The 17747-nt window shown below is 50.7% G+C and overlaps 4 protein-coding genes across 6 annotated transcripts; 2 read left to right on the top strand and 2 right to left on the bottom strand.

Annotated features, from left to right (window-relative positions):
* The first annotated feature begins 7196 nt into the window (after positions 1 to 7196).
* Positions 7197 to 8452, top strand: H257_08933. 2 transcript variants are annotated; one of them, XM_009835022.1, is made up of 3 exons: positions 7197 to 7320; positions 7385 to 7867; positions 7943 to 8452. In XM_009835022.1, the coding sequence occupies exon 3, from the start codon at positions 8085 to 8087 to the stop codon at positions 8388 to 8390; it is 306 nt and encodes a 101-aa protein (XP_009833324.1). In that variant the 5' UTR covers positions 7197 to 7320; positions 7385 to 7867; positions 7943 to 8084; the 3' UTR covers positions 8391 to 8452. The 2 variants fall into 2 exon arrangements, with proteins under 2 accessions (XP_009833324.1, XP_009833323.1); XM_009835021.1 differs by having other exon boundaries at positions 7385 to 8452.
* A 2117-nt stretch (positions 8453 to 10569) lies between these two features.
* On the top strand, positions 10570 to 11886 carry H257_08932 (hypothetical protein). Its single transcript, XM_009835020.1, has one exon. It carries the CDS (start codon positions 10581 to 10583, stop codon positions 11868 to 11870), a length of 1290 nt encoding a protein of 429 aa, XP_009833322.1. The 5' UTR covers positions 10570 to 10580; the 3' UTR covers positions 11871 to 11886.
* A 181-nt stretch (positions 11887 to 12067) lies between these two features.
* Positions 12068 to 13690, bottom strand: H257_08931 (hypothetical protein; the record flags this gene model as incomplete). Its single annotated transcript, XM_009835019.1, has 4 exons — positions 12068 to 12475; positions 12546 to 13010; positions 13178 to 13534; positions 13589 to 13690. The coding sequence occupies 4 exons, from the start codon at positions 13688 to 13690 to the stop codon at positions 12068 to 12070; spliced, it is 1332 nt and encodes a 443-aa protein (XP_009833321.1).
* A 2230-nt stretch (positions 13691 to 15920) lies between these two features.
* H257_08930 lies at positions 15921 to 17607 on the bottom strand. Of its 2 annotated transcripts, XM_009835017.1 has the most exons (4): positions 17484 to 17607; positions 17046 to 17405; positions 16517 to 16954; positions 15921 to 16406 (listed from the first exon to the last, which is right to left on the bottom strand). In XM_009835017.1, exons 1-4 carry the CDS (start codon positions 17595 to 17597, stop codon positions 16113 to 16115), a joined length of 1206 nt encoding a protein of 401 aa, XP_009833319.1. In that variant the 5' UTR covers positions 17598 to 17607; the 3' UTR covers positions 15921 to 16112. The 2 variants fall into 2 exon arrangements, with proteins under 2 accessions (XP_009833319.1, XP_009833320.1); XM_009835018.1 differs by having other exon boundaries at positions 15921 to 16954.
* Between the last annotated feature and the right edge of the window lie 140 nt (positions 17608 to 17747).

Below are 17747 nucleotides of genomic sequence, written 5' to 3'. Positions count from 1 at the left end.
TGTGCTAGGACATACGCATGTGAGTGCGCAACGATATCACTATTGTATGGGAATGCGGCATGCGGTACTCTAGGTACCGCATACAGCATTCGCGTGCAACAGCAAGTACGCATACATAGTGTGTTTACTGTTAATTGGGGAGCAACACGGTGTTGGTGATGTGAGAGAAAAGTGTACCTTTGACTGTGAATCCATGGTCGTTCTTTGTGGATGTGAAGGGACGATGGATTTCTCTGTGTATTTATGTAGTGAAAGTCACGTGTTTATAGAGGTTTATCCGGTTCGTTTGTCCAGCTGTGCTCACTTTTCAATTTGTTTTACCAAGAGCAAGTCCAAATACTTCGACCAGCATGCATGAACTTCGAATGTGTTTTTCTCTGCCCACAAGGCATTTCAGGCCATTCTGAGTGGATCGAGTTTTCAATCCAAACTAAAGTAATCGCAGTTTGAAGTGTTCCCCTCACAAATTCAGATCTATTAATATCAGCAAATAGAATATTCTTCCCCCGTCAACAATCCTGTATAAACGGATACATTTGTACACATTGTGAGGATGACTCTGTGCCTTGTGGAAAAGACCAATTTCTGTGGAATAGCCCAAATCTTCTGTGTGATGTACAATTTGGTTGTGACAAAGGCTTTCCCTCTGTATAACAGTAGTCCCGAATGCACACAGAGGTACCGGCATAGTGAATGACAAGCAGATTTGCTACATGAGGGCTACGGTAACATTTCCAATACTGTACTATAGAACTGGTGATGGTCTCTACATTCACTGGAGAGTCCCATGCAGCCGAATCCATCACGAAGCAAGTGCAATCTGATTTAAATTTACTGCCTTCGGTGCGAAATCAAAACGAGGCCAGTAAAATTTGCGCCAGTAACTCGCTTATCCGAACAAGTTATCCAGATAATGGGGTCATATTTACTGGCACCAGTGCAGATGCTCTTACCCCGAATGGCCCTGCTTAAACATTTTACCTTACCTTAGGCCCTGGTCGGAGAAAACCATGGACGATTCTTCAATCCTGAACGGCTTATTATCCGGCTCACTTTATCCGAATTATGACTGGGGTATTTTCTCGTGTCCAGGGAAGTCCTCCCACGACAACGAAGTCACGTGCAGCTTGATAAGCGAAATGACTCGATGCGGATAACACGTGGTATGGCTATATCATGAATACGTTGTAGCGCCTATTTGAGATACCATATATGACCATCGCATGTCACCGTTGCTTCGCTGCTATCAGGTTACGGTCCAATCCTCGACCGACAAGCTGGTAGCAGTGAAGCAGCTACAGGTCCTCTACGGCGCGAACTGCACGGGTAGATTGATGTCATTGGGCATTGGCCTCCTGTGTAGATGTGTCTTGCAACACGACTGGTTTCGACAAGCGTCGAGTCTCATTGATGGCACGAACCACCGGCGAGTGCGTCTGGCGTGGAACACCGGCGATTTATGCTGCACCACGCAAAATACATTATAATTGTTATCGGCCGAGCCTCTGTTCGACTCCTCGTGCCTGAATGTGGGTGCGTAGCCGGAAGTTGGTCCGGAACAGGACGACTTTTGAGGAGTGTGAACTATGACCTGGATCCGGAGGGGCATATGTGCCGAGCTGATGGTACACTGTACGATGCATGACTTGTAGAGAGTAGTGAAGTGAAAGGAGGGAACTGACTGATTGACTGGGTAATGAAGTTACTTTTGGATTTGTCATCGAGGTCAACGTTGTGAACACGGTAGTCGTCGGTTGCGAAGACCGGCGGAAGACAACAAAGAATTCTTTAGCTGTCTTACAGAAACGCTAGCGACTGAACACATGGAGTTTCCTGGAACTGGAAACGAGCAAGCCTTGGACGTGGAGCTACCCGGTAGCGACCACGGGGACTCTGTCGTAGCTCGATCCCGGTCGGATCGCTCGACGAGTCCTGCGGCCCGTGCACCATGCGTGGGCCGTTTTGAAGAGTGAGGAAGGCCCCGGGCCAGTGTGATTGCGCGGCGGCTGTTCCGGTCACCACAAGGAAGGCGACAACCGGTAGCAGTTGATGAGGCCTAGAGTTACGGGAGACCGACGACAGTTGCGGCCCCCGAATTTGGCGGTACATCCGGGACGGCTCCCGGATCTGCGCCGGAGAAGGAAGATGTGGATATGGGACAGAACCACGTGCACCTGCACAACGCCCCGGCCCTCCCAAATAACCTGACGTTCAAGGGGTCCACGAAGGAAGAACGACGCGTTTTATGGCGGCGTACAACCTGTAAATCAGCCAGACCAATGCACTGACTGCAAACGGGGTCGGACCGTTCATCATGCCAGTGAGGGCGTGTATCGAACCTGCGACGAAGGGAAAGGATCCCGATGACGTTTCTGAGGTAGAATGGATTATGTTGTTCAAGCAAGGTTACGACGTCGATCCCCGGGCCCTGGACACCCTGAAGAAGCGGATAAAATCTGCTGTTGTTTTTGATATCTCGGTCCCGGACGCGGATTCCCGGATCGGACGCATGCTGGATGGTTTGGCTGCGGCTATCCGTCGGGACTACCAGGAGTGGGTAATCCGGGAAGAGAGCCAGGCGATCGTGAAGATCATCACGGACGCCGTCAGCCTGCGCCACCGTGCCGTTACCGAGCAGATGGCGTTGATGCGAAGCAAGCCTTTTAAGAAGGATGTGTACCGGTTTGTGCGCTGGTTGCGGGAATATGCGATGGGACACGTTTTGTGGGTTACGATGAAGAGTTGAAGCCGCCTCCGAGGCCGGACCTACTGAAGCCGCACGGGTCGAAGGTCCTGGGAGGACCCGGGGTCCCGAGGGGAGACGCGAAGCCCCTGACACCTGTTCCGAACGCACCGGCTATCGGTGCATCGAACAACGGTTGTCTGAAGTGTACGTCGACCAGCCATCGGGTCCGTGAATGTCCCGGTATCACCCCCGAAGAGGTCAAGCAACTGCTAAGAGCACACGGTAGTACGTTCGGACGTGGTCGGAGCGGCGAGAAAGGAGCCCCGGGAGTACCTGGTGGCCGCGTGGCGACGGTAAAGAAGGATGTCCCGGACGCGAAACGGTCAGAGCTCCCGGCTATTGTCCCGTGCAGGCATCACTCCTGGACTCAGGAGCTGATTTGTCGGTGGCCCCCGGGGGCCTGGTTTCTGCGCTGTTGGCTGCGGGAGCATCCCCGGAGATTCCCGACCCAGGCCCAGACCGATGCGGTGGCCTATTGCCAAGAGGTGGTCGACGAGTTGTTCGGGGACCTCCTGATGCACGGACTGCTCGGATGGTTGGATGATTTGTTGGGGTATGCCCAGACCACGGACGAGTTGTTGCACCTGCTGCGTAAACTGCTTGAGATCTGCCAAGCGTACGGACTGAAGTTGCACCCTGGGAAGTGTGTTTTTCACACCACCCGGACCATATGGTGCTGGAAAGAGATTTCGAAGGACGGCGTGGCGCATGCCCCGGAACGGATCCAGGGTCTGTGTGATATGGGGCCGCCGCAGACGGCAGCGGATCTCCAGCAGTTCCTGTGTGCCACGAACTGGATGAGGGGGAATATCCCGCAGTACACGGAGCTGGTAGCTCCGTTGAAGAAGCTGTTGGATATTGCGGCCAAAACGGCCGACTCCCGGAAGAAGACGGCTTGACGCGTGTTGCGCTGACTTCCGTCGGGTGGTCCGGGGACCACCTGGAGTGTTCGACTGGATCAAAGAGACGTTGAAACTTATGGTCCCGTTCTCCCTCCCGGACCCGGACAAGATGGTGTGTTTGTATACCGACGCGAGCGAGGGGTTTGGGGAGCTGTTGCGACACACGTCCATGTCGAGGACCTGGCCCTACTGGCGAGCGACCAGCGACATGAACCATTGGCGTTTCTGAGCGGTTCGTTCCGGGGAGCGAGGGGGTGATGACCGATCGTGGAGAAGGAGGCGTTTGCGGTTGTTGAATCGTGCAAACGCCTGGAGTACCTCCTGATCCGTCCGGGAGGGTTCCAATTGTTTACGGACCACCGGAATGTGGTGTACATGTTTAACCCTCTAGGGTCGAACTCGAACATGGCCAAGTACCAGTCCCACAAGCTCCAGCGCTGGCCGCTGACGATGACGACGTTCCCGTACGTCGTGGAGTGTGTGATCGGAGAGTAGAACCTTTGGGCGGATCTCCTGAGCCGTTGGGGAAGTCATCCTGAACTGGACCGGAGAGTTCCGGTGGAGTCCCGGAGTGCTTGCCCGGGTGTCCAGGCTGGCCCTGGTGTCGCCGTTACGGAACGAAGAATTTGTGTGGCCGACGGCGAATGCGATCACGGAATTGCAGCCTGGCCATCCGACATGTGAAAAATACGCCTCCTGAAGCGCCGAGAAGAAGTGTTTTCTGACGGCAGCTGGAAAGATCTGGATCCGGGGAAATGCATTGGATATACCAGTGCGTATATGTGTGGTGGCCCATACCGGCGTGGCGGGACACCGGAGAGTGGAAGCGACGAGGGCATCTGTTGCGGAGAGCCTTCCCTGAAGACCGACGTGAAGAATTTCGTCACTGCCTGCCTGCATTGAATATGGTGGTCGACGGTGAGTCGGTACCCCGTCCCTGGGGTGAAGCGCTGAATGCAACGCAGCCAAATGAGTTGATTCATTTCGACTGGCTGTCACTCCCGGAGGCCCCGGGAGGCCTGAAGTACGTCCTGGTCATCAAGGATGACATGAGCGAGTTCGTTCGGTTGCATACCAGTACGACAGCGTCTGCAGCAGAGACGGCCGCGGCGTTGATGGAATGGTTTGGCCTGTTCGGGGTGGTCAGGACCTGGGTATCCGACACCGGGTCCCATTTTAAGAACGAACTGGTCAGTACCCTGGGTCGTATGTTTGGTGTTCATCACCATTTTATCACACCACACTGCCCCTAGGCCAACGGGACAGTTGGGATGGTGAACCGGATCGTCGTCCGGACCCTGAAGACCTTGTGCAGCGAGATGCGCTTGCAACCCGCAGACTGGCCGGGGGTGCTACCTTTGGTACAGTCTGCCCTGAACCAGCAGCCGGTCAACCGTTTGGACGGCGTGGCGCCATCGACGGCGATTACGGGCCTGCCTGCTATACCACCCCTGACCGGACTGGTCCACACGTACGAGTCCCGTATGAGCCCCGGAAGCTAACGATCTACTGGATTAAGTCCCGGATGATACGCCATGTGGCTGAGCTTGCAGATGCCCTGCGAGTTATGCACAAGCACATGACAGAGACGACCGCACCAAAGCGCGCTAAGGCCCGGTACCGTTGTGATCGTGAACGCTCTGTAAAGCTGTCGAAATTTGCGTTGGTCAAATTTGTAATGGTGGCCCGGGCTCTCCAGCATCCGGGAAAGCTACCGTTGCGTTGGAAAGGACCCTTCCGGGTCGTGAAGGTGGTATCCGACTACCTGATGGAAGTCCTGAATCTGGTGCCTCCGGGGGCGACGTCCCTACATCATGCGTGTCGCCTCCTTCTGTATTGTGAAAGCGGACATGAAGGCAATGAAGATTTGAAGGTTATTGCGTTCGGCGATGAAGGTTTTTATGTGGAAGCCCGCCGAGACCTGCGTCTGCGAGATAGGGTCTGGGAAGTCCTGACAAGTGCCTGGACGATCTGGAGTCGTCCTCAGAACCGGCCCTATCGATCTACGAAGACGTTCCTGTGTTATTCCGTCGCTGGGCCAAGGCCCGGAGCAACGAATACGGCGTGCGCGAAATGATTGACGATCGCACGAGTGCATGTGGCCACCCGATGTAGGGGGAAGTGTTATCAGCCGAGCCTATCTTCGACTCCCCGTGCCAGAATGTGGGTGCGTAGCCGGAAGTTGGCCTGGAACAGGACGACTTTTGAGGAGTGTGAACTATGACCTGGATCCGGAGGGGCATATGTGCCGAGCTGATGGTACACTGTACGATGCATGACTTGTAGAGAGTAGTGAAGTGAAAGGAGGGAACTGACTGATTGACTGGGTAATAAAGTTACTTTTGGATTTGTCATCGAGGTCAACGTTGTGAACACGGTAGTCGTCGGTTGCGAAGACCGGCGGAAGACAACAATGATTTCCAATAATATTATTACTTTTAATTTGTATGGAAATTAAACTGAACGATGAATTGCATCCAGGGTTGATTTCGTTCAGGGTTCTCATTCCCAACCCTGAACGAAATCAACCCTGGATGCAACCGGAATACAGATCAGTGGGACGGATCCTCGAATCATCCGAAATCTGACATCATGTATACGTATATCGAAATTCTATATGAACCTTTCGCTTTCGAGAAGGTGCAATCCGAGCGATGCGTTCAAGGCTGCTACTAGTACATCAGATCACACTCCCATAGAGAGCATTCGCATGCGCGTCTCCCCCCGAGCACAGAAAGTTGTGCTAACGTGTAAACTCGTTGTCTCATAGACTTCAACCTACTTGCCTATTTTACGTGTGAACCTTGTTCTAGCCGTTAGCAAGATCTTTGCACGAGAACCCAAGACTGTGTTAGACATGGCAGAGTAAAAATGGTTGCCATAACGTTAGTACTTATGCTGCCGTGTTGCCACCACTCCCGATCGCATGTTGTGTGACCTTTCACAGTCCTGAATTGTCATTGTGAAATAAATGCCTTGACTTTCGACAGCTATTCCAACTCTGTATTGATATAATTTAGGAAAATATACCGTAATAACGATAGAACTGGACAAGCCCAACAGAAGTTACGGTTCAGATTTTCGATTGGTGAAAAATTGATCGAGTAATAGAATTTAAACCAACCGGTGTCTTTTTGTACGGAGATATATGGAACCAGGTACATTTTGGCCGAAAAGGAGGATCAAGTATATCTTGGTGTTTATATACAGCACTTATCCGTACGAACGTTTTCATTGTATCCGGATTATTCACAATGTTTAACCTAATTACCAGGTAAAAAACGTAGCTAATAATGATTTAACGTCAATATTTCGTGGGTTTAACTGAGAGAACCGAGGCGTTTAATAGTAAAACGTCTCCTCCTGAGGATGGCCAATCTGTAGTCTTTATACCCTAGTACTGCACTTTCGTACGGATAGTATAGCTAATATCCGGTATAGGGTACTAGTAAGGGTAATTTGTTGGGGTTACGGTAAGCGACTCGATACGTATCCGGTGATAACGTACGCGTCATCGGCATCGGCAGCATGATCGCCATAGACAATATCAACACTGAAGAACACGTTGAGCGACGCGATGAGCTGCTCAATGTGCTCCTCCTGCTGTGGAATGACCAGCGACTGGCTCTGCAGCTGAGTGAAGTCGATGAGGTCGATGGCGGGCGAGATCGCGTACGTAACAATCCACCAATCCGCGGTAGGCAACTTCGCCGGGCTGTTCTCACAGTTAGTGTAGTCGATCAGTGTTCGGCGGTACTGCTGCTGTAAGCACGTTCCCAAGATTGGCCCATCGATTCGCCTTCCTGGGACACTTGACGTTCATCTTGATGATCAGGTTGTTCTGGGCGCGAAGGTACACGGAAAACTCGTACAGAATATTTACCCAGCTGCCTTCGAAGATGCACTCGGCTGATTTCTTGACCACAATGTCGATGTGATGAGGAGGGCACCAGAAGCGGATGGCGTCGTTCTCGGCCTCCCTCACAATTAGCGTCACCAGGTCCCCGTGACGCCCAGTAATTGTGTTCTCGCCGTCCGATGAAAAGCCGAGCAGCTTGGCTCGCCAATTGACGTACAGTTCGTCGAGGAAATTGACGATCAGGCGAAAAAATTTCGCAGCAGTGTGGCGCTCAAACATAGGGATGGCGACCAGGTGCAGCTTGATGAGGAAGCCGCGGTAGCAAACGCGGGTGCGCAGGTCAAAAAACGACTTACCGCGGTGAGTGCTACCGTCGCCAGCCCGAGAAAAGGCCCACACGGACGGATCGTCGATTAACTTGGCAATCATCTGTAGCCCGACGGCCACCAGGACACGGACAGACTTTGCAACAATGAGGTCGGCCATGCCCTGCACCTTCGGGGTGTTGGTGCGGACTCTGGCGTGTTGGACGGCAGCAGCTGCTTCACGGAACGATATGCCGGCACCGACGTAGTCCATGGCGAGCTCGAAGCGCATATCGTTCTTGATTGTCGCCGTGTACGTGTACGTCCCCATGTCGATGACCACTTTCTTGACGAACAACTTCATTGCGTTGGCCTTCTCGTTGACCTTCTTGATCACCATCGTTGTCTTCGTCGTTGTCGTCGTCGCGAAAGAACAAGTCCGTGAAAATCGTCTCAATAATGTTCTTCTCGATCTCGTGTTCGATCGACGAGGTCGACAGGTCCATGTAGTTGTGGAGAGTGTTGGTGCGCTGGACCTGTTGATACAAATGCTTACCTTAGAGCATCCCCACCCCTGACGCTAAACCCAAAACTCTAAAACCAGATCTCAAGTGGGATCACGCAAAATAATTTAGCGTTTTTCATCATATTTCACACCGGTTGCCAAACAGCGATTGAACTCTATTCGCATGGATTCACGACACCAAGCCGCAAAATCGCCTGGATAAAAGTAGTTCAGGGCAAAGCATACCAACAAGTCAGTGAATGAACTACTAGCAGGGAATATCGCTTAGAAAGCCGCATCAGTAGTAGCACTCCGTTGCCGGTACTAGTGCGGTTGCGACCTATAATCGCGTCTACGCTTAAATGCGCTTGAAAACGAACCGATACACAAAAAAAAATTTGATAGTCTACGCATGCGTTAACAGAAGTCCAGAAGTCGCAATAGAGGGGGAGGGGGCATGCTCCGTTGGTCGAGAAACCAGTGCCTGTGATGTGGGCACAGTACACGAGCGAGCGAGTGCAGTGCTGGGGCAACGCATGCAGGCGCTGGTTCCACGCGACCTGGTCGTCCTTGCATCCGTTCAGGCGCAACTTTCAGTGTGCTTCCTACAAGAATCGCAATAAGGTTAACATCGTCGGTCGGCGAGGTTGGCACATGCCGAAGGACGTTTCAACTCTCTTTCGGCAAATCCAGCATCTTCGTCCGAGGCATCATCTGTGGCATAGTTGCTTCGCAGTGCAGCAACGGCCAACTTCTCAGGCCGAGTGAGCGTGCGACCACGTTGAAGCTTCGTGACAGCATTTTCAAAATTTGGGTTGCCAACAATATTTGCTGATCCACCTAAGTCTACTACCGGTAGAAATATTTCTTATAACGTTATTGTCGATTTGATACAAATTTGGGGAAGGGGTGTAATTTGCTGCGTCGATTTATCGAAATCGATGGAACATCATTTGAAATATATATACTAGTTGTACTAGTTGTGTGGTGACATGTACCGGACATTAGTCGAAATATAATTCAACGAAGTAGAGTCTGGACGAAATATATTGAATGCTTGGCGAACATAACGCACATGGCGTGAATCAGTTGTGCGTTCGACGAAATATACCAGAAATAACCTGAACTTAAACGAAAAATGGTGAAGTAACTGTAAGTACTGTACTACTGTAACGTTACACCAAATCAGACTTTGACGACGTTGACCTGGTCGTATGTTCGTTTTTCAGGTATTGTCCATTCAGCAATTTGGACTTTTGTATTGTGGATTTCCTTGATGCGTTCAATCGAGCACAAATAGAGTCGTGACATCTGATTGGCAAATATCCACTTCGCCTTTTCCGGTAGAAAATCGAACATGGATTGTAGCCAATCTGCGACAAGTAATATCGGATTGACCAATGGGATAGATTGGTGCTCGGTTCGGTCGGCGAGATTCGATTGAACGGGGTTCGGAAATTCGTACCGAATCTCCAATACTGACTTGCCAAATCCATCAATCGATTTCTGTACTGACTTTTGAATGTAAAAAATGTCCAGCGATCATGTTCATCACACTAATTAGTTGTTGATTGGTTGAACTGTGATTTCCTGCAATCTTATTGGCTAAATTATTCGGCCGATCCTCCTGCTCATTTGGTTGTGTCAATACATTCGGCACGTCACGTCTGTCAAAAATGGACCTTCATGTTCGTATGCTGCACGAACTTCGGTGTCACTCGAACAAGCTATTGTAATTTAATTTTTACTTTAAGTACTACGTAGAATGTCCAAACGTGTCAGTGATTTGGTACTACTGTAACGTTAGTACAACTTTTATATTGTCGTGTTTATAAAACAATGCTGTGGGTTTCACTATAAATAAGCTTACATCCGACTCTATTTCGAATGTGTTATCAGATATCAGGGTTCCCTCTCACTTGCAAAGCCTCTCGACGTTCCAAATGTATTGTTGCCACCGTTCAACAACCACATCCACATCCTGGTTGCTAGCTTTAGCTACGGCCTTCGCATTCAATCCACTCATGAATATGTACTATAAGTTCGATCGCATCTGCCATTGTATTCGACTAGCAGTTGTATGTAATTCTTAAGGTTATTATTATCACAGTCCTTGTGTCCCATTGCTGCCTGAGTTAGCCAGAACAAATGAGTAGTAGCTAGGTTATGAGTAGTAGCTAGGTTATAGTGGCAGTTGATCTTCGTTCTTCGTCCCGTCAGAGCCAAGAACGACATCATATTTCAATTGACCCCTCGGGCAAACATGGTGATGGCAAAGTCCATGCTGCTCGTTGCCGCGACCCTGGAGTTGGCTGTTGCCGACTTCCCGCCTTCCTGGGGCGTTCAAGACGTGTGGGTGCACACAAGCACATGGTACGCAGGCCGCTGCACGTGCTTGTGCCAGCCCTTGTGCTCGCATCCGTCGGACATCATGCGCACCAACTTGGTGTCGGGGGGGCTTATTCCTCGCTTCAACAATTACTCGGTACCTCGCTGCGACGACTACGGTAAGTATTACGCATCGTCTGCTATCTCTGCCGTCGGTCAAACGCACCTCAAAAACTACTTTCCGGTGGGATTTTCTCGCGACTTGGAGAACATGTGGTCCCCCTCTGCCCCCGAAGGCAACCAGCCCACGTTTGCCTACCCCTGCGGCGGTCTCAAGGATGCATCGTACCTGCTCACGGTGGTTCAGTTGGCGCAACGGCTCAAGGCCCCCAAAGTCATCACCGACAACATTGGTAAAGAAGTCAAAGTGTCCGATCTCCGCGCAGCGTTCAAACAAGACTGGGGTGCCGACGTCGTGTTGCAGTGTCTGGATGGCGCGTTCACTGACGTGCTGACGTGTTGGAGCAAAGCCCCCGCCATGAAAGGCAGTGGAGAAATTTTCCCATCCAAGATCCAAGACTGCTCCCCCCAGATCGCTGCCACGGACGAATGCACCAACGCCACGACCAAGATCTTGGCCTTTTCAATCCCCACCAAAGCCCCTGTAACGGACGCTCCCTCGGACGCCCCAGTTACCACCGCCGTTGTTCCTGTCACAACCACCGTGACGCCTAACTCTACCACCGTGACCCCTAAATCTACCACCGTCACCCCTAACTCTACCACCGTGACCCCTCACCCTACCACCGTGACACCTAACTCTACCACCGCGCCGACCCCCACGCCCACCGAAGTCCCTTCAGAAGTGGACATTTGGACAAAGTTTTATGCACGCAACGCTCGGTGTGCAATTTTCGGGGAAGAAGGATGCACGTACTGTGCCGCTGCCAAAGCCCTGCTCAAGCAAAAGAAAGCCAAGTACGACTACTTTGGGGTGTGGATGGACAACCCCAACCACATCCCCAGCGGCATGGACGTGTACTACTCGCTGCTACGCCTCACCAAGAAAGACTCGCTGCCCAACATTTGGATTGGGGGGAAATTCATCGGGGGCTTCGACGACTTGAAAGGATTGAATGCGTCAGGGACGTTGAATCAACTGCTCAAGGATGCCAAGTGTCTGCAAAATACTACTAACATTACGTCCGTCTTTGGCTACGAATAAGAGTAGTGAAATTACTTGTTTTTTTGTGTATGAAAATCCTTTTTGGAGGTTTAACGTTGCATGGGTCGCCAATTTCACCGTTTCCATTGTTCAGAAAAGCACAGCGTCACCAAAACAGACAGAAAACTATGGTGCGAAATCCAGGCAAGGTGGCGACAACTAGGGAATTTATTTGTCGAGGTCGTTAAATAATTCCATCATCCCATGCGATCAAACACAACGGGGGTGGTGGTGTTGGTTCGCAGGAGCACAAAACCTCCCAGTGAGTTTGCCTTGTACAGCACACACGGTTGATACTGTCGACGAGGGGCTGTCATGTCATAGCTGGAGTCTTTCCGGCTGCTGCTGCTGTTGCTGCTACTATTGAAATCGTCTGCTTCTTCCACAACGAGGGGGCGCAACCCTGTCGAGTCGTCGCGACGACTGCTCAGCGAACTTTCCGAGTTCCATCCCTGGTCTCCAGCTTGCAAATGGGTAGTAGTAGACTGTCCTGCGTCGGTCATTGTCGGTGTGTTGGCACTACCTAGCGCGCAGGACGTGCACATGGATTTATCATGTGCGTGGGATTTCAATTGCCATTCGCGATCGCAACGTCGACACATGACCTACAGTATACACAGTACATGTATATCATACTATATGCCATTTTGACCAGTGTGTCGTGTGTGTTCGTACCAGTGGACACTGGGAGCACGAAACCTTTTTACTCAACGGGCCAAATCGTTTGTCGCACAAACAGCAATGCCGACGCAACGCCTTGCGACTGGTGGTTGCTTTCAAGGAATTATAGGTATACACGACCATGGCTTGGCTGTTGTTGATGCGGCCTTGGAGATACCGTTCGATCTCGACCAAGCTCTGGCATCGTCGCGCAATAGCCTTTTCAATGAGAAAGTCCCGGCTACGGAAGGCGTCGACTGCCCACTCGGACGCACCGACTTGCATGTCCACCTCAGTCACGTACGACATGTCGAGGAAGCCCGGTTTGTCGACGGATTCTATAAGCACGTGCCCGCTGCCATAGTTTTGCATTCGCACGAGCCCGCACGACGCCTCCAAGTTGGGGCACCCAGGGAGTTGAATGGACCGACCAGCACGCACCCAGCCCCGGCGGCCTTGGAATGAAAACTCGCGGTGGCACTACGAAACAAAAACCAGTCGGGCTTGAGAAGTACTAGTCGAGAAGCAACAAGGAGGAAATTGCAGCACATTTCGAGCAATACCCAGATCAGTGGACGCTGGTAGTATGATGTAGATTCAAGTTTGGACCGAACACGCGCTTGAAGATTGTGTTTCGGGGGACGCACCTCGAGCACAAGGACATCTCGGTTCATGACGACGTTTTTCATGGGGCTTTGGAATGCTAGCCACGAAATCAAAATGCGGTGGTTGGGGGTGTCGGCAGTCGGAGGTTCCAGTGTGTACAACGTGGACGTGGTCATGATGTCCTTGCCAAAGCGCTGTTTGAAGGCAGTCGCGTGCGCTGGTGTGTCGGTGCGCAAGAGTTCCACGACGTCCGCGAGCGGGGCACACACCTGCAGCTGTCCGCAGTGAAGAAAGTTGGAGCTGACTACAGAGTCGTTTGCTTTGAAGATGCGAAGGGCGTTGTCCGACGAGACTAGCGACCACGACGGGGTCGTGCCTGCTTGTTGCGAACGCTCGATCTACGGGAGGATACGTCAGACATGTATCAAGAATAAACTATCAAAGGGGCTTACAACGAGGGTCGCTGTGGCGAGGGCTTGCGCTTTGAGCTCGTCAATCACGGACGCTGTCAGCGGAGGGGTTGCGAAGACGTCACGTGCACTTAATATAGCCATTGATGGAATGAGGAAAACTCCGTCTCAAGTGAGTGTGGTCGATATTCCATGCTGAGCAGTGGGTGAGCTTATGGTGCACCCTCCCGTTTACGCCATCATAAAAAGGGTATCGAGAACGTGTCGATAGTTTCAACGCTATTTTGACGCTGCCAATCAGCTGACCTGTGCAAGCGTAGTAGGGGCCAGCGGCCAGCTGTGTGAGGAATATACATCGCCCTCATTGCACCTTTGCATGCTTTGGCGTTTGCAAAATCACTCTTGAAACAATCAAGGCAAAGGACTGTACTGTGCCCCAAAGGAGTAATTTGACCATGTCGGCAACCTTGTAAAGTGTTCCAACCACATGGACACATAGGTACACTCAGGTCAGGACAGGCCGAAGGGGGACAAAATATTGTGTCTGAACAAAAGTGGTCTACAGTAGTACTAGTACAGCATTTTACATGCCGATAAGTTTTCATCATCGGTGGTTGCACCTTTCATCTCAATGTAACTACCAGTACCATAAACGCAATCCTTCAGCAGCTTGGACAAAATTGCAGTCACAAGAAATGCACAGTACATCGCCATGTATCAGCGCCTTCGAATCAAGGGCGTCGCGTGGGGAAATGAGCGAGGCAGCTGTGAAAAGTGTATTTCATACAACATACGAGTACGTAGGGACATGTATTACTTCCTGTACTTGTACAGTACTACGTTGTGGTACGTACTAATACTACGTAAGTACAAACGTTTGTACAGTAATACGTTGAGCCCATTAATTGACCCCATAATATGGGTGCATTCAATTCTGATTGGTTATAATTCAATAGATCATATGTTTTGCCTCAATACAAACATCAAGTAAAAGTACTTCGTCGTTGAACAGGCCTCGTCCGGGTAGCGGCACGGCCTACGGCCTACCTGCCGCTTTTCCCGACGAGAGGAATCGATTGGACATTCGGTGAAGTGTACAATTGGGGCTCACTCCTCGCCAAGGCACCGCCTGCACAAAATTATACACACGACCTCCGCTACGCTGCGGTGCGCGCAATTTTGTGGGCGGATGCTCTGTCGTCGCTTGCTACTATAAGGCTTCGTCAACGCGGAAAAAAGAAAATAATAAGATAGTATTGAAACCGGGGCCTTTGAGACCCTATGTGCTTCACACTACCGGTAGCCGACAATGACTACTACAGTACCAAAGAAATAGATTTGTTGTGTACAGGTCAGATATATTTCTGAGAAATTTGAATTATAACCAATCCGATTCGACCATACCCATATCACCCGTCGTGTGAGCGGTCAATTAATGAGCCCTTTAATACGTACCACAACGTTACTCCAGAGTACTGTATTATGTACTCCTTTCTTTTTGGGGGTAGTGGTCGACAAACCCTGAAAAACGTTCAATAAATCTGGATACCGTTCAGCCAAGACTGAAAACCGTTCAAACTAATAAACTCTAGTTAGATTAGGCATATTTTTAGTACTCTGATCATATCAACTCATACTAGGGGTTAGGCGTATCACCGTGGTTAGCGATAGCTAACAACTGGTGATGCGCTTAACCCTGGGGATTTACTGTTAGCATTATACTTCGAAGTATGTGCACGCAGGGGTAGCACGAAGTCCCGGGGTTGCAGGGTTACGGGAAGAAAATTTGCTTGACAGGGCTTGCTGTGAACGGTTTTCAGTCTTGGCTGAACGGTATCCAGATTTATTGAGCGTTTTCCCATAGTTTCTGGAAGTGGTCCGCACTGTTCTTCCAAGCCCATACTATAATTAGTGCGGATTGAGGTACTGTATACTATTAATGTACGTACCGGTAGTGCGATCCACACTAATACATGTGCTGCCGTAGGACTGGTGACGAGGTTGGAAACTAGTTATTTACGGTCGACGATTTATAGCCTGCTCACCGTAAGATATTCTGTTCTGAAAAACAAAGCCATAAAAATTTGGGGTCATCACGCACCAACTAACTTTGACTTTTCCCCGCCACATGCTGTAATTTCTGTAAAATGGAAATGGTTCGATAATGTGTTAGAGGTTATAATGGCTTAGCTATAACATATCAGAGGTTTTGGTAATTCAGTAGGCATTATCCGGTACAACACAGTTTATCCGGGCATGAAACCTCTTATCCGGTCAAATTTGGTTCACTGTTAATATCAAAGCTTGATTGTAAATCTATCGAATGAGCCAATCCAGTTCGATTACGCGAAGAAATGGAAAGTTTAGTCCAATCAGAGCTGAAATGCTGCAAGAATTTTGGAACTGAGGAAGTTGTTAACGAAATGTCACTTACATTAATCACGCAGGAGATAAACTGACAGTGAATGATTCTACACTCAATAATTGACCACGGTGCATCCCTACCACCAACAGCAAAACCTATCGATAATTGTAGTACTACTACGTAACGTTAGTAGTACGTCCCCTAGTACCCATTGGAACGACCAGAGGGGGTTTGCTGCGTTTGTGCCGCCTTCGACTGAGCGGCGATTTCGCTGTCAGATAGCCACGTGCAATTGGAAGAAACCATGGATCGATTGTGGCTGGCTTGGCTTTTGAAAGGACTGCTCAAGGAGATGATGTCGGACGGCGGTGGCGCCGAGTGCTTTTGGTATTTGCTTCGGAACCCCGTTGGTTGCACAATCGAGCATTTGTAGCACGCCATGATGGTGGTATTGGCACGCACGCGCCAACTTTGGATGCATCTCGGGCAAAACACCTATCCTACACTTGTGAGCAAGAAAATGTTGATGCATCAATGTGGTCGAGAATGTTGGTGAATCAATGTGGTCGAGAATGTTGGTGCGTCAGAATGTTGGTAGGAAGTACATGTCCGCAGGTGTGGCATGCCGTGCGTTTCACAATAGGCATGAGTCGTTTCGTGCACATAAAGCAGTGGTGGCGATAAGTCGGGTCCATAGGCACGGCCGGTAGTTGGCGAAGGCGGTCTTCGCGCAGGAATCGATCAATGTCGAGCAAACTGCGGCACCGTTTCTTGGTGATGACTTTGGCCAGCAGCTTTTTACACCGCAACACGTCGGTGAGCAGCCACTCGGACTTGCCTTCGCAATAGTCGACTTGGGTCACGAAGTACATGTCCAAGTAGCCAGGGCGCAGCTCCGACTCGACAAACACGTGGCCGCTGCCGTAGTTGGCCATCCGCACGAGCCCCATGTGGGTTTCCAAGCCCGGGCAGCAGGGCAGTTCTATCGACTTGAACGCACGAACCCATCCCCGTCGACCACCCAAAGTAAACTCATCATGGCACTACATTCGTAAATGAGACGATTGATAATGGCGGTACTGGAACTGTTTTAAACCAAACGAGGTAAGAGGTAGGGGGGGTACAGTACAGTACCTCGACTGCACACACATCGCGCCGTCGCACGACACTGGGCAATTGGCTGTCGTACGCACGCCATGTCACGGTGATGCGATTCTGGGGCCCCAACGACGACTCGAGCTCGTACAACGTGACCGCGTCCAGCAACCCTTTGCCAAAGCGCCGACAGAACGCTTTCGGATTGGTCACTTCGGTGTGGAACAGCGCGATCACTTCGTCGATGGTTGCTACCACTTCCATGTGTGCGCAATACACTGGCACGGCCTCGCCATGGGGCCCAATAGTGTCCTTCAAGCCCTTGTAGATCTTCAGATCGTGTTCGTCCGACACGCACTCGTACTGGTTCGGACCACCCCGTAGTTGGATCTTTGAGATCTAGGTACAGTACCCGAAACGCAACAAAAACGGTGACATGGCGGTGACGTACAGAGTAGCATGGATTGGCTACGTTACCAGGTCATAGGTCGTGTGCACGGCAGTGGCCTTGACCGATTCAGCCATGTCGGATGTCATGGGGGGACATTGGAAGAACGATGGGGGAAGCGGCAATTGTAGTAGTAGCACCATGATGCCGTTGGTCGGAGAATATAAGTATGGGTAACTCGTAGACGGGGACGGATTCCTGTGGATTTACAGTACTGTAGCGTCCGCGACCCTCAACAAATTTCCATAATGATCAACTTGAAGATCTACCTGGACTACCGGTAGTGGGATCAT

This window comes from Aphanomyces astaci (genome assembly GCF_000520075.1).
Source record: "Aphanomyces astaci strain APO3 unplaced genomic scaffold supercont1.21, whole genome shotgun sequence".
Lineage (NCBI taxonomy): Eukaryota > Oomycota > Saprolegniomycetes > Saprolegniales > Verrucalvaceae > Aphanomyces > Aphanomyces astaci.
Note: the sequence above shows the minus strand (reverse complement) of the source record. Positions and strands in the feature narration are given on the sequence as shown.